A 21,229-nucleotide genomic window follows, 5' to 3' on the forward strand; every position below is an offset into this window, starting at 1 on the left:
GTGACAATATTCCATTTTCAAATAATGTGTGCGTGTATGTGTGTGTGCCCGCGTGCGTTTGTTTGTATATGCTAAATAAGTATGGTAATTGAGCTATTTATTGGCAGATAGCTTCCATTTATTGAATGAATAAGTTACAATGATTGAGCTTTGTAATACTCGTTTAGTAGCCCTGCCCAGCTGCTGGCCGAGCTCAGCCGCGGAACAGGTAATACAGGTGAGACCGAGCTGTGCCGATTTGTCCCGCATAGGCTACACACGGTCATCGTTGACAGAAAGCAAAACAGCCACAAACCCCTTCAGTATCAGGAGGGTAACCTTTCCAGTTCCCCTTTGAACATAACATCGCATTTGAACAGAACAGAAGATTAACAACAAGGTAAGATTTTAACTAGGCCTACCAAATAATTTATTTAACTGATTTGTAACATTTCATTTAGGATTTTCTCAACACCGTTGAGTTATGCAGAAAGCTAGCCTTGACGTTCAGTCCTAGTTATGTCACGTGCTCGAAACAAGTGCAGTAGGCTCCCGTGTTAGTCACCTTTGAACAGAACAGCAGGAACTTACCCGTAACTGTGATTCGGAGTTTATAAGCTTTAAACGACTGTAGCTGAGAGAAACATTCCCAACACGAACTATTAACGCCTATTCACACATATCCCCCCCATGAAATAATCATAACAATATTTTCATGTATTTTCAATACTGGAACGCAAAGTTTTTGTAGGCCTTCTGAAATGTTAAAAGAAAGAGCAACCATAGCAGCCTACCTATAAGCTTTGAGTAGAAAAGGATAATGAAATGACCTCCAGAATCTGTCTCAGTAGGGCTAAACGTCAATTCAAGACATTATTCAAAGTATAACAAAGTGATAATAGTTGCTGTAACATTTAGGACGTAGGACTGTAATAGCGTATTTTAATAAATACAATATATATACAAAAGTATGTGGACACCCCTTCAAATTAGTGGATTCGGCTATTTCAGCCACACCCGTTGCTGACAGGTGTATAAAATTGAGCACACAGCCATGCAATCGCCATAGACAAATATTGGCAGTAGAATGGAAGAGCTCAGTGACTTTCAACGTGGCACTGTCATTGGATGCCACCTTTCCAACAAGTCAGTTCATCAAATTTCTGGGCTGCTAGAGCTGCCCGGTCAACTGTAAGTGCTGTTATTGTGAAGTGGAAATGTCTAGGAGCAACAATGCAGCCGAAAAGTGGTAGGCCACACAAGCTCACAGAACGGGACTGCCGAGTGCTGAAGCGCGTAGCGTGTTAAATCGTCTGTCCTCAGTTGCAACACTCACTACCGAGTTCCAAACTGCCTCTGGAAGCAATGTCAGCACAATAACTGTTCCTTGGGAGCTTCATGAAATGGGTTGCCTTGTCGAGCAGCCGCACACAAGCCTAAGATCACCACGCGCAATGCCAAGCGTTTGCTGGAGGGGTGTAAAGCTTGCCGCCATTGGACTCTGGAGCAGTGGAAAAGCGTTCTCTGGAGTGATTAATCAAGCTTCACCATCTGGCAGTCCGACGGACGAATCTGGGTTTGGCAGATGACAGGAGAACGCTACCTGCCCCAATGCATAGTGCCAACTGTAACGTTTGGTGAAGGAGGAATAATGGTCCAGGCTGTTTTTCGTGGATCGGGCTCGGCCCGTTAGTTCCGGCCCGTTAGTTACTTTTAAATAAATTTGCAAAAATGTCTAAAAACCTGTTTTTGCTTCGTAATTATGGGGTATTGTGTGTAGATTGATTGAGGATTTTTTTTTTTACATCCATTTTAGAATAAGGCTGTAACGTAACAACATTTGGAAAAAGGGAAGGAGTCTGAATACTTTCCGAATGCACTGTATATTATTATTATTATTATTATTATTATTATTATTATTTCAGACGTGTTTGTGACCTACAGTAATATCTCCTACTGTGAAATAGATGTCTGCCCCCCTCGGTCCAGACATGCCTATGCCAGTACCTAAACCACGGGCTTGCTACAAGCGGTCTGGCGTGAGCTTACAGAGCCAGCTGTCTTCTGAGCGGTGAGTGATCCTCGTGATGTCCACTTGTTTTTACCAAACACCTGATACGTTCTTGGGGATTGTTTTCTAATTCTTTGTTTTTACACTTGTTTTAAAGGGATTTGATACATGATACACCTGATACGGGAATTCATAGCAAAGGTAGGCCCTGGTGCTTATCATGATAACAATGACAGATTTATAATAATAAAGATTGGGACTAGATATACATTTGAAACAAGATTAGTTTATATTTTATCAGGCTAAACAAGATTTGTTCCGTGCAAGTCATAAAATAGTCTTCCCCACTTGTTACTCAAGGTCAAGGAGCTCAAGGAAGTTAAGGAAGTGCATACTATGTGATACTGAGCTGGAGTCCAGTAAAGCATTCCTACAGCTAAACATAGCTTCAGTGTACTGTCACAATAGCAACACAAGAAAAACTGGTTTTGTCCTGAACACAAACACTTGTGATTCAGAGACAGACTTCTGAAATACTTTTTTCACCAGACAACACAGCATCTTTTACTGTACACCATTTTATCTTGGTTTCACAGGTATTCCACCCGCAAATGATTTGCAGGCAGAAAATGAAGACAACCCTGCCATTATCCTAAATAAGCCTCCAGTCAGTCCTGCCATTACCAGTCCAGCTGACCAGAATCCAAGCCAGCGTAATTTCCCTCTCTTCAGATCTGATTCTGGAGTGACTCCATCTTACCCAGTACTGGACAGTAATGAGCCAGATGGACTCCTTGACAGATCTGCCTGGTTGTCCCTCTCTCCACACAGTCCGGCTGCAGATACTGACCCCTACGTCAGTCCGGCTGCAGATACTGACCCCTACGTCAGTCCGGCTGCAGATACTGACCCCTACGTCAGTCCGACTGCAGATATTGACCCCTACGTCAGTCCGGCTGCAGATACTGGCCCCTACGTCAGTCCGGCTGCAGATACTGACCCCTACGTCAGTCCGGCTGCAGATATTGACCCCTACGTCAGTCCGGCTGCAGATATTGACCCCTACGTCAGTCCGGCTGCAGATACTGACCCCTACGTCAGTCCGGCTGCAGATACTGGCCCCTACGTCAGTCCGGCTGCAGATACTGACCCCTACGTCAGTCCGGCTGCAGATTATGACCCCTACGTCAGTCCGGCTGCAGATACTGACCCCTACGTCAGTCCGGCTGCAGATACTGACCCCTACGTCAGTCCGGCTGCAGATACTGACCCCTACGTCAGTCCGGCTGCGGATACTGACCCCTACGTCAGTCCGGCTGCAGATTATGACCCCTATGTCACTGTCGTAGCTGACTGGGAAAAAGACCCTGGATCCGGATCTGAATCGTCCATTGATGACGATGCCGTTACTGGAGAAATAAAGAACCCATCCCACATGAACAAGTGAGTATCAAAGGACAGGTGCAAAAGCATAGGCCACAGAACAGTATAGGCCACAGAACAGTATAGTCCACAGAACAGTATAGTCCACAGAACAGTATAGGCCACAGAACAGTATAGGCCACAGAACAGTATAGGCCACAGAACAGTATAGGCCACAGAACAGTATAGTCCACAGAACAGTATAGGCCACAAAACAGTATAGTCCACAGAACAGTATAGGCCACAGAACAGTATAGGCCACAGAACAGTATAGTCCACAGAACAGTATAGGCCACAGAACAGTATAGGCCACAGAACAGTATAGGCCACAGAACAGTATAGGCCACAGAACAGTATAGGCCACAGAACAGTATAGGCCACAGAACAGTATAGGCCACAGAACAGTATAGGCCACAGAACAGTATAGGCCACAGAACAGTATAGGCCATGGCTAAAGGCAGGGAAGAACACTACCGCTCAAAAGTTTTACAACACCTACTCATTCAAGGGTTTTTCTTTATTTTTGCTATATTCTACATTGTAGAATAATTCCATATGTGTTATTTCATAGTTTTGATGTCTTCACTATTATTCTAGAATGTAGAAAATAGTAAAAATAAAGAAAAACCCTTGAATGAGTAGGTGTTCTAAAACTTTTGACCGGTAGTGTATATCAATGTATTTAACTACATGTAACAAGCTACAGGTCACACGAACACGAATTGGTGGTAGAAATGTTGAAATGGCTTTGGGTCATTCTTCTATGCCTCTTACAGTGTGGCGTCAGGGCAGGTTTGTATTGCTGTTGTCCCCAGTCGAGAAACCTATCAACCTCCTGTGGACAAGGAGTCTATGCAGACCAGACCTCTCAAACAGAAGATCCCACGGTACGTCACAGCACCCCATCACAGCAGTCAGACAGACAGGAAGTTAACAGACAGCCTTCATGGGGAGTTCAATTAGAGTAAAATGATACCTAATCAACTGAGATTTTAAGATAGTCACTTACCAATATTGATACAATTTCAATGGGTTTTCAATATTATTGCATGGTTTTAAGGCTATGATAGAATTGAAAACCAATTGAAATGATAATTTCGGGTGTGGCTCACTTGGCAGAGCGTGGCACTTGCAACACCAGGGTTGTGGTTTTGATTCCCACAGGGGGACCAGTATGAAAATGTATGCACACACTACTGTACGCCGCTCTGGATAAGAGCATCTGCTAAATGACTGTAATGTAAATGTAAAAATGTGTCGCCGGATCAAACATGGAACAGTAGCTATTTGATTTTGAGCTTGATATACTTGTTTGTCTAATCACCTTTGAACTCTACAAGTGCCTTTGTTTACCTATTCAGATCACTGTTATTACACATGCCTATACTTCCTGCTTCCTCCCCACTAAGAATGTTCTCACCTGCGTAGCAGTGCTCTGTGCAAGATATGAAGTGTGTTATGCAACAGGCGTCTTGTAATGAACCCATGACATACTGTACAAGCAGTGGGTCTGTATTAAATGTGTAGCATATTTGGTCAAGATAGCTGCCAGTTAATGAAATATTTGTCAAGTTTCTTTGAGATAACTTCTTCTGTCTCTGTCCACAGTGCGGCCACCATCCGTGTCAGCAGGAGAAAACAGGCAGCAGTGAGTGGTGGTGCTACCCAGGTAGCAGAGTCCTCTCGTAGGGAGAATGTGGTGTCCCGATCCAGCTGGCTGGATGTATGGAAAGGCCGCAGGTAATGTGGGACACTGTGGGTTATATGTGCTGTTACTGTTCAACAACACCTTACTGAAATCACACTCTCTGATATGACATTTCAGATTATTTTCCAAATGTCATTGCCTAATTTCTATGTATTTGAAAATGGTTCCTGAAGGCACAATGTTCTGTGGGCCACCCTGGATGGACCGTTGGTATCACTTTGGAAGAAACGCACAGTGAGTGAATTTCTAGCACCACCATGGTCCAATGGACTAGAACTAAGGCATAATGTTGTTATAACATTATTGTCTCTCCCAGGCTATGCCAGTGATCTGTATCTCACACTATTCCCTCTTTTTCTGTGCTGCAGGACAAGTTCACAGACTTAGTGTTCCATGTGTCAAGCATCACCAACGTCTGCAAGCAGGACAAAGGACGCTTCTCCCTTTACTTCCGCAAGAAGCACTTTGAGTTCATGGCGCACAACGAAGGTGAGCTGCTGATGTATGTTGACTCTCTTTCTGGTTCCTACTGTTTTTGGTGCTTTGCCCTGTCTCTGAGCATCTCCACTCCTCTCTCCCTGGTCTCAGCGGTGCAGGAGGGCTGGGTGACGTCCCTCCTGGCCTCTCGTGGATGGGACCCCGCAGCCCCTCCGGAGCAGCATGGAGCCCTGACCATGAAGGACCCTCGCAGCAGCAGAGTGTACGCTGCCATCTGTGGACACAACCTGTGGATCTACAACAATAAAGAGGTGATGAAAGGAACAGGGCTCTGCTAAGCTCCACCACTATGTGATTGTTATGACGGTTCAGGAGGATATCTTCAGTGTATTTTGTGTTGTTCAGTTCATGTTATTTGTGCCATGCAGGACTTCCAATTGGGGGTTGGGATGACCTATGTGTCCATGAACGTGGCTTCAGTGAAGCAGACTGGCCGTCATAACTTCTGCCTCATCACACCGTACAAAACCTTCAAGTGAGTGTCCGTCTCTCAGTCTCAGCCCCAGACTCAGTCTCAGCCCCAGTCTCAGCCCCATCCCCAGCCTCAGCCCCAGCCCCAGGCTCAGCCCCAGACTCAGTCTCAGCCCCAGTCTCAGCCCCATCCCCAGCCTCAGCCCCAGCCCCAGGCTCAGCCCCAGTCTCAGCCCCAGCCCCAGCCTCAGCCCCAGTCTCAGCCCCAGTCTCAGACTCAGTCTCAGCACCAGCCTCAGCCCCAGTCTCAGTCTCAGCCCCAGCCTCAGCCCCAGCCTCAGCCCCAGCCTCAGCCCCAGCCCCAGCCCCTGCCTCAGCCCCAGCCCCAGCCCCAGCCCCAGCCCCAGCCCCAGTCTCAGCCCCAGCCTACACTGCTGCCTTCAACCAGCAGAGGACAGTGTAGTTAATCAGATTTTTGTTTAGATCCCTTCCAAACTTGTGTAATTACACAATAGCTCTTCTATCAGAGTATCCCAGTGTCTGGGCTGTGCATGTGAGCGCCTTGCTTTACTACTGAGAAACATGGTCTTTGTATCTCTAGTTTCTCCACAGACTCGTCGAGGGAGCTGGCCGTGTGGCTGGGGAGCCTGAATCAGGTGATCCTCAGTGCCCTGTCATGCAGCGAGGTGGCCCACCGACTCTGGGCCAACCCATGGAACAAAGTGTGTGCCGACTGTGGCAGTGCCAACCCTGAGTGGGCCTCAGTCAACCTGCTGGTGGTCATCTGTGAGGCCTGTGCAGGTGAGCTGGGACTGCGGTTAGACTCAGGATGTGTACGGACTGCTCTGTATGACCTATGTTAATGCTGTACCTATTGTTTCTCTAAGGTCAGCATCGCTCTTTGGGCATCCATGTCTCCAAAGTGAGAAGCCTGAAGTTGGACAGTAAAGTGTGGACCGAACCTCTGATTCTGGTGAGATGACTTTCCCTGTAACAGTGCTGCAGTAAACAGTGAATTCGGAAAGTATTCAGACCCCTTGACTTTTTCCACATTTTGTTACGTTACAGCCATATTCTAAAATGGATGTAAAACATTTATTTTAGAAACCAAAAATGTCTTAATCAATCTACACACAATACCCCATAACGACAAAAAAAAGAAGCAATTTTAGCATATATATTTTTTAAACTCCGGAAATATCACATTTACATAAGTATTCAGACCCTTTACTCAGTACTTTGTTGAAGCACCTTTGGCAGCGATTACAGCCTTGAGTCTTCTTGGGTATGATGCTACAAGCTTGGCACACCTGTATTTGGGGAGTTTCTCCCATTCTTCTCTGCAGATCCTCTCAAGCTCTGTCAGGTTGGAGGGGGAGTGTGGCTGGACAGCTATTTTCAGGTCTCTCCAGAGATGTTCAATCGGGTTCAAGTCCGGGCTCTGGCTGGGCCGCTCAAGGACATTCAGAGACTTGTCCCGAAGCCACTACTGCATTGTCTTGGCTGTGTGCTTAGGGTCGTTGTCCTGTTGGAAGGTGAACCTTCGCCCCAGTCTGAGGTCCTGAGCGCTCTGGAGCAGGTTTTCATCAAGGATCTCTCTGTACTTTGCTCTGTTCATCTTTCCCTCGATCCTGACTAGTCTCCCAGTCCCTGCCTCTGAAAAACATCCCTACAGCATGATGCTACCGCCACCATGCTTCACCGTAGGGATGGTGCCAGGTTTCCTCCAGACGTCACACTTGGCATTCAGGCCAAAGAGTTCAATCTTGGTTTCATCAGACCAGAGAATCTTGTTTCTCATGGTCTGAGAGTCCTTTAGGTGCCTTTTGGCAAACTCCAAGCGGGCTGTCATGTGCCTTTTACTGAGGAGTGGCTTCCTTCCGTCTGGCCACTCTACCATAAAGGCCTGATTGTTGGAGTGCTGCAGAGATGGTTGTCCTTCTAGAAGGTTCTCCCATCTCCACAGATGAACTCTGGAGCTCTGTCAGTGACCATCGGGTTCTTGGTCACCTCCCTGACCAAGGCCCTTCTCCCCCGATTGCTCAGTTTGGGCGGGCAGCCAGCTCTAGGAAGAGTCTTGGTGGTTCCAAACTTCTTCCATTTAAGAATGATGTAGGCCACTGTGTTCTTGGGGACGTTCAATGCTGCAGAAATGTTTTTGTACCCTTCCCCAGATCTGTGCCTCGACACAAACCTGTCTCGGAGCACTACGGACAATTCCTTCGACCTCATGGCTTGATTTTTGTTCTGACATGCACAGGTGTGTGCCTTTCCAAATAATTTCCAATCAATTGAATTTACCACAGGGGGACCCTAATCAAATTGTAGAACCATCTCAAGGATGATCAATGGAAACAGGATGCACCGGAGCTCAATTTCCAGTCTCATAGCAAAGGATCCGAATACTTATGTAAATAAGGTACAGTGCTATGAAAAAGTATTTGCCCCCTTTCTAATTTTCTCTGCTTTTGCATATTTGTGATACTGTGTCACGCCCTGACTCTGGGGACTCTTATTTGTTGAGTCAGGGTGTGATTTTCTATGTTGTGTAGTTCTATGTTTTCTATCTAGTATGTCTAGATCTATGTTTGGCCGGGTGTGTTTCCCAATCAGAGGCAGCTGTCGCTCGTTGTCTCTGATTGGGGAGCATACTTAGGCAGCCTATTGGCACTAGTGGGTTGTGGGATCTTGTTCCGTGTGAGGTTTGTTGTGTGTACCTTAGGACGTCACGTATCGTTGGTTTATTGTTTTGTCGTTGTGTTTATTCGTTAAATAAACATGTATGCATATCACGCTGCGCCTTGGTCTGACCCGTCTATGAACGAACGTGACAGATCTTCAACCAAAACCTAATATTAGATAAAGGGAACAAAAGTGAACAAATAACACAACAATTACATATTTATTTCATTTATTTCATAAACAAAGTTATGCAACACCCAATTCCCCTGTGTGAAAAAGTAATTGCCCCCTTACACTCAATAACTGGTTGTGCCAACTTTAGCTGGCGAAAACCAAACACTGCATTCCACAGTAAGAACATCATACCAAAGGTCAAGCATGGTGGTGGTGGTGTGATGGTTTGGGGATGCTTTGCTGCCTCAGGACCTGGATGACTTGCCTTAATAGAAGGAACCATGAATTCTGCTCTGTATCAGAGAATTCTACAGGAGAATGTCAGACCATCCGTCTGTGAGCTGAAGCTGAAGCGCAGCTGGGTCATGCAGCAAGACAATGATCCAAAACACACAATCAAGTCTACATGAAAATTGCTAAAAAGCAACAAATTGGAAGTTTTGGAATGGCCTAGTCAAAGTCCAGACCTAATCCCAATTGAGATGTTGTGGCAGGACTTGAAACGAGCAGTTCATGCTTGTAAACCCACACGTCACTGAGTTAAAGCAGTTCTGCATGGAAGAGTGGGCCAAAATTCCTCCACAGCGACGTAAGAGACTGATCAACAACTACAGGAAGTATTTGGTTGGAGTCATTGCAGCTAAAGGTGGCACAACCAGTTATTGAGTGTAAGGGGGCAATTACTTTTTCACACAGGGGAATTGGGTGTTGCATAACTTTGTTTATGAAATAAATGAAATAAATATGTAATTGTTGTGTTATTTGTTCACTTTTGTTCCCTTTATCTAATATTAGGTTTTGGTTGAAGATCTGATAACATTCAGTATCACAAAAATGCAAAAGTAGAGAAAATTAGAAAGGGGGCAAATACTTTTTCATAGCACTGTATTTCTGTTTTTTTATTTTATAAATTTGCAACAATTTATTAAAACCTGTTTTTGCTTTGTCATTATGGGGTATTGTGTGTAGATTGATGAGGGAAAATGTAATTTAATCAATTTTAGAATATGGCTGTAACATAACAAAATGTGGAAAAAGGGAAGGGGTCTGAATACTTTCTGAATGCACTGTATGCATAACCAAATACAGAACATCTAAAGTAACGTAATGTGAAAATAGGCACTGCTAATAACTGATGTGTTCTCTTTCCTCCATAGCTGTTTGTCCATTATGGGAACAAAGCAGCCAATGATGTGTGGGGTCACAACGTGCCGGGTGCAGAGCAGATTCTGCCAGACTCCTCTGTGGAAAAGAGAGGGGACTTCATCAAGGCCAAGTACACCAAGGGCCGATACAGATGCACCCATCCGCTAGCCTCCAGCCAGAGACTGCTCAACCAGGTCAGCAAACCCCAGCCCCAGTCTCAGCCCCAGTCTCAGCCCCAGTCTCAGCCCCAGCCCCTGTCTCAGCGTCAGCCCCTGCCTCAGCCCCAGTCCCAGCCCCTGCCTCAGCCTCAGCCCCAGCCTCAGCCCCATCCTCAGCCCCATCCTCAGCCCCAGACTCAGCCCCAGTCTCAGCCCCAGCCCCTGCCTCAGCGTCAGCCCCAGCCTCAGCCCCATCCTCAGCCCCAGCCTCAGCCCCATCCTCAGCCCCAGACTCAGCCCCAGTCTCAGCCTCAGCCCCAGCCTCAGCCCCAGTCTCAGCCCCAGGCTCAGCCCCAGTCTCAGCCCCAGTCTCAGCCCCAGTCTCAGCCCCAGTCTCAGCCCCAGTCTCAGCCCCAGCCCCTGTCTCAGCGTCAGCCCCTGTCTCAGCCCCAGACTCAGCCCCAGTCTCAGCCCCAGTCTCAGCCCCAGCCTCAGCCCCAGTCTCAGCCCCAGCCCCAGCCTCAGCACCAGTCTCAGCCCCATCCTCAGCCCCAGACTCAGCACCAGCCTCAGCACCAGCCTCAGCCCCAGTCTCAGCCTCAGCCCCAGTCTCAGCCCCAGCCCCTGCCTCAGCCCCAGCCCCTGCCTCAGCGTCAGCCCCAGCCCCAGTCTCAGCCCCAGCCTACACTGCTGCCCTCAACCAGCAGAGGACAGTGTAGTTAATCTGATTTTCGTTTAGATCCCTTCCAAACTTGTGTTATTACACATTTGTATGCATCCTATTCTGATTCCTATCAATCCTCAAAGATAGGACAATAGACCTAACCCTCCCAGGGTCTGTACAGGACAAACTGTGCTGAATGATATGCGTTATTGGTTGTTACGACATCATCCCCTCACCCTGTGTCCTCCAGAGGCTGTGTGAGGTGGTGTGTGGCCCTAATGTCCCAGAGACCATGTCATTGCTATGCTCGGGGGCCCGGGTCTTGTGCCTCTCAGGGGACCCTCAGTGCCCCTCGCCCATCTCCCTGGCAGAGCGGGCTGGACAGGCCATGCAGACGGAACTGCTCAGACACAACGAGTACACAGGTACTGACATCAGGAGTCCTCTAAGATCCACAGGTACTGACATCAGGGGTCCTCTAAGATCCACAGGTACTGACATCAGGGGTCCTCTAAGATCCACAGGTACTGACATCAGGAGTCCTCTAAGATCCACAGGTACTGACATCAGGAGTCCTCTAAGATCCACAGGTACTGACATCAGTGGTCCAGGCTCTAAGATCCAAAAGATCTGACCTGATTGGTTGAAATTAGTGAAAGAATTATCTGAATTTGGCTGCCTGTGTAAATGCAGCCAAAGATCCACAGCACTGCAGTTGTTTTGTGTCTTTGCGTAGTCTCAACTTGTCACTTTCACGATATCAGTCAGTACATCACAATGTCTGTCATGTTCATCATGCTTTCAAATATCTGTTTGTTTTCTTCCTTTACAGAGGCCCCTGCCTATGCTCATCAGGTGCCCAGCAGAGACCCTGCGACCTCTGACCCCCCTTCTGCTGCAGGTACCCTTATACTATGGGCGCATTCACAATAGCCTAAAATCCTATCGTTTTATATAAAAGGGGACTTCTTAATGGGTGTAAAACTGTGTGTGTGTGTGTGTGTGTGTGTGTGTGTGTGTTGTGTGTGGTGTGTGTGTGGTGTGTGTGTGTGTGTGTGTGTGTGTGTGTGTGTGTGTGTGTGTGTGTGTGTGTGTGTGTGTGTGTGTGTGTGTGTGTGTGTGTGTGTGTGTGTGTGTGTGTGTGTGTGTGTGTGTGTGTGTGTGTGTGGCAGTAGAGGAGGAGCTCCATGGGAAGTTGGAGGAGGACCGCTTCCTGTTCTCCCAGGAGAATGACTCTGCAGCCTGTGATGTTCTGGACCTGAGGGAGGTCATCTCCATCTTCCACCGCTCCAACGGGTACTGCAACCTTATGATGTTAATTTTGTAGGAGACATTTCATATCCATATTTAAGATTTGATATGTTTTAATACTGTTTATAAGATATAAGGGTGATTGTTGATTTCCTCCTCCCCACAGATCGACTCATGAGTTTGAAATGGTGACTCTGACGGACCAGTTGGTGTGCAGTGCTGACACAAAAGAGGATCTACTCAATCACCTGCTTCATATTCTCAGGGTAAATGTAATAACAGCTGTGTGTTTATCAATTTGGAAGTATTAAGGGCTGTAGGAACAGTGTTCCATACGCTGCTTGATAATACAGGCCGTTGTGTCAACTTTCCTGAGCAAAGAGTAGGCCTACAGATAACACAGATAGATAGACTAATGTGGGTAAGAACTGATCATATGTTCTCCCCCTACCAGGTGGTGTTGCCCGGGCCCATAGATGAGGAGGAGCTGGACGGAGTGTTTGCTGTGTCCCGGGTGTCTCTGAGGGAGGGAGGAGGCCTGCAGCACACTGAGGTCTGGGCAGTGCTCCGTGGAGGTCAGGTCCTCGTCTATCCTACTGACCAGCAGCGTCACAGAGAGAGGCTAACACTCAACCTTGAGACTCAATACAGTGAGTCACACCTCCCCACATCTCATTGTCTGCATGTTTACAAAACATTATGTTTCTCTACATGCCTTAGGCAGAGGAGCAGAAGTTTCATGATAAGGTAATATGACATTGTTCTTTTCTGCCCACAGAGATAGATTCCTCTGAGAACACCATAGAGCTGGTCACTGGAGAGAGGTCAGTACAACAGGAACACTTTGTTATAACAAGTTACATTCTCTCGTACTTGATGTCAAAGTACTAGGCCTCCCGAGTGGCGCAGTGGTCTAAGGTACTACATCGCAGTGCTAGCTGTGCCACTAGAGATCCTGGTTTGAATCCAGGCTCTGTCGTAGCCGGCCGCGACCGGGAGACCCATGGGGTGGCGCATAATTGGCCCAGGGTAGGGGAGGGAATGGCCGGCAGGGATGTAGCTCAGTTGGTAGAGCATGGTGTTTGCAACGCCAAGGTTGTGTGTTCGATTCCCACGGGGGGCCAGTATGAAAAATAAAATAATGTATGCACTCACTAACTGTAAGTCGCTCTGGATAAGAGCGTCTGCTAAATGACTAAAAATGTTTTTTTTTTAATGTCATAGCAATGGTTCCCAAAACGTATTTCAGCATATGTCGTTCAAAGGATGGTGTCCAATGAATCTATCGCTTGCTCTCTTCTTCCTGCTAGAACCATGTCCATGCAGTTTGAACGAGACCACAGCTGTCAGTCCTGGCACACCCTACTGAAACAGGCAGTAACCACAAAGAGGAAGCAGCGCCCATCACTGTACGAGCTGCCCCCCAACAGCAGTGGCAATGTGCCCCCTGCCATTGAGAGGTGTATCTCACACATCACACAATATGGTGAGTGCCAGCTACAAGCCATTTGAGACTGGAACAAGTGTTGTAGTGATCTGGATAACCATTGTCCGGCAGGAACATGAATTCTCACAATTGTACAACTGGTTCATCTGCTCTGCTCCTCTCCTGTCTCCCTCCCAGGCCTGAAGGTGGAGGGGCTGTACCGGCGCTGTGGCTTGGCCACTAAGGTCAGCAGTCTGGTGGAAGCCCTCAGCAGATCACCTAAAACTGCCCCTCTGGAGAAAGATGAACAGGGTCTCCTTGACGCTGCATGTGCCCTGAAGCAGTATGTCCGCCAGCAGGTGGTGCTGATCCCTCAGACACAAAGGGAACTGTGGGTTGAGGCTGCAGGTACTGTCCTTAGCATCTTAAACAACCACGGGGAAAATCTATTTCCTTGATTCCTCGCGTCCTCTCTTCTCACCTTTTTCCCTCCCTTCTGACCTTCTCATTCATATTTAATATTTTGCATAATATTTATTTTCTTAATTTTGTTATATATACAGTGGAGGAAAAAAGTATTTAGTCAGCCACCAATTGTGCAAGTTCTCCCACTTAAAAAGATGAGAGAGGCCTGTAATTTTCATCATAGGTACACGTCAACTATGACAGACAAAATGAGGAAAAAAAATCCAGATAATCACATTGTAGGATTTTTAATGAATTTATTTGCAAATTATGGTGGAAAATAAGTATTTGGTCAATAACAAAAGTTTCTCAATACTTTGTTATATACCCTTTGTTGGCAATGACACAGGTCAAACGTTTTCTGTAAGTCTTCACAAGGTTTTCACACACTGTTGCTGGTATTTGGGCCCATTCCTCCATGCAGATCTCCTCTAGAGCAGTGATGTTTTGGGGCTGTCGCTGGGCAACACGGACTTTCAACTCCCTCCAAAGATTTTCTATGGGGTTGAGATCTGGAGACTGGCTAGGCCACTCCAGGACCTTGAAATGCTTCTTACGAAGCCACTCCTTTGTTGCCCGGGCGGTGTGTTTGGGATCATTGTCATGCTGAAAGACCCAGCCACGTTTCATCTTCAATGCCCTTGCTGATGGAAGGAGGTTTTCACTCAAAATCTCACGATACATGGCCCCATTCATTCTTTCCTTTACACGGATCAGTCGTCCTGGTCCCTTTGCAGAAAAACAGCCCCAAAGCATGATGTTTCCACCCCCATGCTTCACAGTAGGTATGGTGTTCTTTGGATGCAACTCAGCATTCTTTGTCCTCCAAACACGACGAGTTGAGTTTTTACAAAAAAGTTCTATTTTGGTTATATCTGACCATATGACATTCTCCCAACCCTCTTCTGGATCATCCAAATGCACTCTAGCAAACTTCAGACGGGCCTGGACATGTACTGGCTTAAGCAGGGGGACACGTCTGGCACTGCAGGATTTGAGTCCCTGGCGGCGTAGTGTGTTACTGATGGTAGGCTTTGTTACTTTGGTCCCAGCTCTCTGCAGGTCATTCACTTGGTCCCCCCGTGTGGTTCTGGGATTTTTGCTCACCGTTCTTGTGATCATTTTGACCCCACGGGGTGAGATCTTGCGTGGAGCCCCAGATCGAGGGAGATTATCAGTGGTCTTGTATGTCTTCCATATCTTAATAATTGCTCCCACAGTTGATTTCTTCAAACCAAGCTGCTTACCTATTGCATATTCAGTCTTCCCAGACTGGTGCAGGTCTACAATTTTGTTTCTGGTGTCCTTTGACAGCTCTTTGGTCTTGGCCATAGTGGAGTTTGGAGTGTGACTGTTTGAGGTTGTGGACAGGTGTCTTTTATACTGATAACAAGTTCAAACAGGTGCCATTAATACAGGTAACGAGTGGAGGACAGAGGAGCCTCTTAAAGAAGATGTTACAGGTCTGTGAGAGCCAGAAATCTTGCTTGTTTGTAGGTGACCAAATACTTATTTTCCACCATAATTTGCAAATAAATTCATTAAAAATCCTACAATGTGATTTTCTGGAGAAATAAATTCTCAATTTGTCTGTCATAGTTGACGTGTACCTATGATGAAAATTACAGGCCTCTCTCATCTTTTTAAGTGGGAGAACTTGCACAATTGGTGGCTGACTAAATACTTTTTTTCCCCACTGTATATATTTTTTACCAGTTACAAACATAAGAACAACAACTTACAGACGCACACAAACAATGACTACATCTCATCTGCCCAGATCCACATGCTCACACCCCCATACCTAGTACCTGCATTATTGTTTGCCACCAGTGGAGGCTCCTCAGAGGAGGAAGGGGAGGACCATCTTCCTCAGTGAATTTCATAATAATAAAAATAGTGAAACATTAAAAAGTTATCCTTTTTAGATAAAACTATACTAAATATATTCACGTCACCAAATAATTGATTAAAACACACTGTTTTGCAATGATGGTCTACAGTAGCCTCAACAGCACTCAACAGCACTCCACAAGCACATGTAATCCATTTTAGAATAAGGCTGTAATGTAACAAAATGTGGAAAAGGTCAAGGGGTCTGAATACTTTCTGAATGCACTGTAGGTAGGTAAGTTAACTAGCTATCTAAACCTTGTATTTATCATGGCCAGATTACATGGCAAGTTTTTTTTAAATTTTGATGTAATATTTGAGTCACTCAGACATATGAACACGCAACATAAAACATGGCAAAATGTGTAGAATTGCAGGAAATTAGCTTTTAAACTGCAAAATGTTCTCTCCGCCAACAAGAGGAGTGTGAACAGTTTGGGGTCGCGAGGTAGGGGTTTGTTACTATGCCGATTAAATTACAATATCCATCCAGATCTTTGCCACCAAGGAAATGTGTGTGACCGGACCTTCTCAAATAGTATTGGAGTAGCACTGATCTAGATGAACAAATCCTGCTACAAGTGGTTCAATACAAGCTGTACTTTGAGTAATGGGGTTCTCATTCATTGCCTTTGTCACCATAGCCCACACGGAAGAGACCCTTAGACTGGCTGCCTACCGCAGACTACTGAAGAAGCTGCCTCCTGACAACAGAATCACACTCAACGCCCTCTGTGGACACTTCTACATGTAAGAACAACACACGATCAATGATTGTAAGAATTAACAGGGCAACAAAATGAACCTGCATGACTAATGCTCATCGTTGTCAACCCCTTCTAGAGTTCAGCTGTACAGTGTAGAGAACCGTATGACAGCTCAGAACCTGGCGCTGGTGTTTGTCCCCACACTGTTCCAGGAGCTGGCCATGAACACAGACATGGTGCGCCTCACCAGAGAACTCATCATACACCACACATTCATCTTCCTGGTAAGACGCTAAACTTAATCTCTTCTGTTGGGTCATCGAACATACAGTGAGGGAAAAAAGTATTTGATCCCCTGCTGATTTTGTACGTTTGCCCACTGACAAAGAAATGATCAGTCTATAATTTTAATGGTAGGTTTATTTGAACAGTGAGAGACAGAATAACAACAACAAAAAATCCAGAAAAACGCATGTCAAAAATGTTATAAATTGATTTGCATTTTAATGAGGGAAATAAGTATTTGACCCCCTCTCAATCAGAAAGATTTCTGGCTCCCAGGTGTCTTTTATACAGGTAACGAGCTGAGATTAGGAGCACACTCTTAAAGGGAGTGCTCCTAATCTCAGCTTGTTACCTGTATAAAAGACACCTGTCCACAGAAGCAATCAATCAATCAGATTCCAAACTCTCCACCATGGCCAAGACCAAAGAGCTCTCCAAGGATGTCAGGGACAAGATTGTAGACCTACACAAGGCTGGAATGGGCTACAAGACCATCGCCAAGCAGCTTGGTGAGAAGGTGACAACAGTTGGTGCGATTATTCGCAAATGGAAGAAACACAAAAGAACTGTCAATCTCCCTCTGCCTGGGGCTCCATGCAAGATCTCACCTCGTGGAGTTGCAATGATCATGAGAACGGTGAGGAATCAGCCCAGAACTACACGGGAGGATCTTGTCAATGATCTCAAGGCAGCTGGGACCATAGTCACCAAGAAAACAATTGGTAACACACTATGCCGTGAATTGAAGGACTGAAATCCTGCAGCGCCCGCAAGGTCCCCCTGCTCAAGAAAGCACATATACAGGCCCGTCTGAAGTTTGCCAATGAACATCTGAATGATTCAGAGGAGAACTGGGTGAAAGTGTTGTGGTCAGATGAGACCAAAATCGAGCTCTTTGGCATCAACTCAACTCGCCGTGTTTGGAGGAGGAGGAATGCTGCCTATGACCCCAAGAACACCATCCCCACCGTCAAACATGGAGGTGGAAACATTATGCTTTGGGGGTGTTTTTCTGCTAAGGGGACAGGACTACTTCACCGCATCAAAGGGACGATGGACGGAGCCATGTACCGTCAAATCTTGGGTGAGAACCTCCTTCCCTCAGCCAGGGCATTGAAAATGGGTCGTGGATGGGTATTCCAGCATGACAATGACCCAAAACACACGGCCAAGGCAACAAAGGAGTGGCTCAAGAAGAAGCACATTAAGGTCCTGGAGTGGCCTAGCCAGTCTCCAGACCTTAATTCCATAGAAAATCTGTGGAGGGAGCTGAAGGTTCGAGTTGCCAAACGTCAGCCTTGAAACCTTAATGACTTGGAGAAGATCTGCGAAGAGGAGTGGGACAAAATCCCTCCTGAGATGTGTGCAAACCTGGTGGCCAACTACAAGAAACGTCTGACCTCTGTGATTGCCAACAAGGGTTTTGCCACCAAGTACTAAGTCATGTTTTGCAGAGGGGTCAAATACTTATTTCCCTCAATCAAAATGCAAATCAATTTATAACATTTTTGACATGCGTTTTTCTGGATTATTTTGTTGTTATTCTGTCTCTCACTGTTCAAATAAACCTACCATTAAAATTATAGACTGATCATGTCTTTGTCAGTGGGCAAACGTACAAAATCAGCAGGGGATCAAATACTTTTTTCCCTCACTGTATGAAGCAGCATGAAGCAGTGGACAGTGGACGAGACTAACCTTTATACCTAACACCATGTATTGTATTCTACAGGGTAAAGAACAAGAGTCTGACATGGAGAGTGAAGAACTCATAACAAAATTGTAGAAAAAACATATGTATATATTTGGCTTTGGCTGTCAAAGAAAGCTTATATTGGAAATATATATTTGGTTACATAGTGCCCCTTCACATGCTGCTTGTTGTGGGGTTAACGAGACCATTTTATCAATAGTAGTTTTCACAACTTCTTTGAACTACACATTTAGGCCATGGACTGGATAAACTTATTTATTCTGCTATATTCAACTTGGGTTTATTGTAGTTTAGGTGATGATAAAATAATAACAAACCAAGCACAAATTGTTACACCGCCTTCAGAAAGTATTCACACCCCTTGACTTTTTCCACATTTCGTTGCGTTACTGCCGGAATTGAGATTTGTTGTCACTGGCCTGCACATAATACCCCATAATGTCGAAGTGGAATTATGTTTTTTGACATTTTTACACATTTATAAAACATTTTAAGCATACATTTCTTGAGTCAATAAGTATTCAACCCCTCTGTTATGGCAAGCCTAAATATACTGAACAAAAATATAAATGCAACAATTTCAAAGATTTTAATAAGTTAGAGTTCATATAAGGAAATCAGTCAATTGAAATGAATTCATTAGGCCCTAATCTATGGATTTCACGACTTGGAATACAGATATGCCATCTGTTGGTCACAGATACCTTAAAAAAAAGGTATTAGCGTGGATCAGAAAACCAGTCAGTATCTGGTGTGACCACCATTTGCCTCATGCAGCACGACACATCTCCTTCGGATAGAGTTGATCAGGCTGTTTGTTGTGGCCTGTGGAATGTTGTCCCACTCCTCTTCAATGGCTGTGCGAAGTTGCTGGATATTGGCGGGAACACGCTGTTGTATACGTCGATCCAGAGCATCCCAAACATGTTCAATGGTGAGTATGTAGGCCATGGAAGAATTTTAAGCTTCCAGGAATGTTGTACAGATCCTTGCAACATGGGGGCGTGCATTATCATGCTGAAACATGAGGTGATGGCGGCGGATGAATGGGACGACAATGGCCCTCAGAATCTCGTCACGGTATCTCTGCATTCAAATTTTCCTCCCCCCACTGCCACCATGTGTGTTCACTAAGTTGACATCAGCAAACCGCTCGCCCACACGACGCAATACACATGGTTTGCGATTGTGAGGCCGGTTGGACGTACTGCCAAATTCTCTAAAATGACGTTGGAAGCAGCTTATGGTAAAGTATAAACATGTAATTATCTGGCAACAGCTCTGGTGGACATTCCTGCAGTCAGCATGCCAATTGCACGCTCCCTCAAAACTTGAGACATCTGTGGCATTGTGTTGTGTGACAAAACTGCACATTTTAGAGTGGCCTTTTATTGTCCCCAGCACAAGGTGCACCTGTGTAATGATCATGCTGTTTAATCAGCTTCTCGATATGCCACACCTGTCAGGTGGATGGATTATCTTGGCATGGTAGAAATGCTCACTAACAGGGATGTAAAGTAATTTGTGCAAATAATGTTAGAGAAATAAGCTTTCTGTGTGTATGGAAAATGTGTTATATTTTATTTCAGCTCATGAAACATGGGACCAACACTTTTTATATGTTGCGTTTATATTTTTATTCAGTGTAAATTCAGGAGTACAAATGTAGTTAAGTCACATAAATTGCATGGACTCACTCTGTGTGCAATAAGTGTTTAACATGATTTTTGAATAACTACCTCATCTCTGTACCCCACACATACAATTATCTGTAAGGCCTCTCAGTCAAGCAGTGAATTTCAAACACAGATTCAACCACGAAGACCAGGGAGGTTTTCCAATGCCTCACAAAGAAGGGAACCTATATGTATAAAAATGTAAAAAGCAGACATATCCTTTTGAGCATGGTGAAGTTAATTACACTTTGGATGGTGTATCAATGCACCGTCACTACAAAGATACAGGCGTCCTTCATAACTCAGTTGCCGGAGATGAAGGAAACTGCTCAGGGATTTTACCATGAGGCCAATGGTGACTTTAAAATAGTTTGAGTTTAATGGCTGTGATAAACTGAGGATGGAGCAACAACATTGTAGTTACTCACAATACTAATCTAACTGGAAGAGTGAAAAGAAGGAAGCCTGTAGAGAATACAAATATTCCAAAACATGCATAATTTTTGCAACAAGGCACTAAAGTAATACTGCAAAAAATGTGGCAAAGAAATTAACTTTTTGTTTTGACTAGAAAGTGTTATGTTTGGGGCTAATCCAATACAACACTGGGTATACTTGTAATCGTTAAGGACTGGGGAGTTTTTCAAGATAGAAAAAGAAACGGAATGGAGCTAAGCACAGGCAAAATCCTAGAGGAAACCTGGTTGTCTGCTTTCCACCAGACACTGAGATTAATTTACCTTTCAGCAGGACAATAACCTAAAACCCAAGGCCAAATCTACACTGGAGTTGCTTACCAAGACAGTGAATGTTCCTAAGTGGCCGAAGTAGTTTACTTAAATCTGCTTGAAAATGTATGGCAAGACCTGAAAATGGTTGCCTAGCAATGATCATCAACCAATTTGACAGAGCTCGAAGAATTTAGAAAATAAAATGGGCAAATGTTGGACAATCCAGGT

The 21,229-nt window shown here is 45.4% G+C and overlaps 1 protein-coding gene across 2 annotated transcripts; it reads left to right on the forward strand.

The window, feature by feature from the left end:
- Positions 1-143: 143 nt before the first annotated feature.
- On the forward strand, positions 144-19,091 carry LOC121542136 (arf-GAP with Rho-GAP domain, ANK repeat and PH domain-containing protein 1). Of its 2 annotated transcripts, none has more exons than XM_045208209.1 (24): positions 144-379; positions 1,947-2,050; positions 2,148-2,191; positions 2,587-3,433; positions 4,189-4,299; positions 5,021-5,152; positions 5,294-5,354; positions 5,489-5,609; positions 5,709-5,869; positions 5,987-6,093; positions 6,631-6,830; positions 6,917-7,002; positions 10,043-10,225; positions 11,104-11,278; positions 11,686-11,754; positions 12,026-12,149; positions 12,271-12,370; positions 12,559-12,754; positions 12,883-12,928; positions 13,415-13,590; positions 13,729-13,938; positions 16,533-16,638; positions 16,732-16,879; positions 18,613-19,091. In XM_045208209.1, the coding sequence occupies exons 2-24, from the start codon at positions 1,947-1,949 to the stop codon at positions 18,664-18,666; spliced, it is 3,561 nt and encodes a 1,186-aa protein (XP_045064144.1). In that variant the 5' UTR covers positions 144-379; the 3' UTR covers positions 18,667-19,091. The 2 variants fall into 2 exon arrangements, with proteins under 2 accessions (XP_045064144.1, XP_045064145.1); XM_045208210.1 differs by having other exon boundaries at positions 12,029-12,149.
- Positions 19,092-21,229: the final 2,138 nt, after the last annotated feature.

Source organism: Coregonus clupeaformis, chromosome 27, assembly GCF_020615455.1.
Source record: "Coregonus clupeaformis isolate EN_2021a chromosome 27, ASM2061545v1, whole genome shotgun sequence".
NCBI lineage: Eukaryota > Metazoa > Chordata > Actinopteri > Salmoniformes > Salmonidae > Coregonus > Coregonus clupeaformis.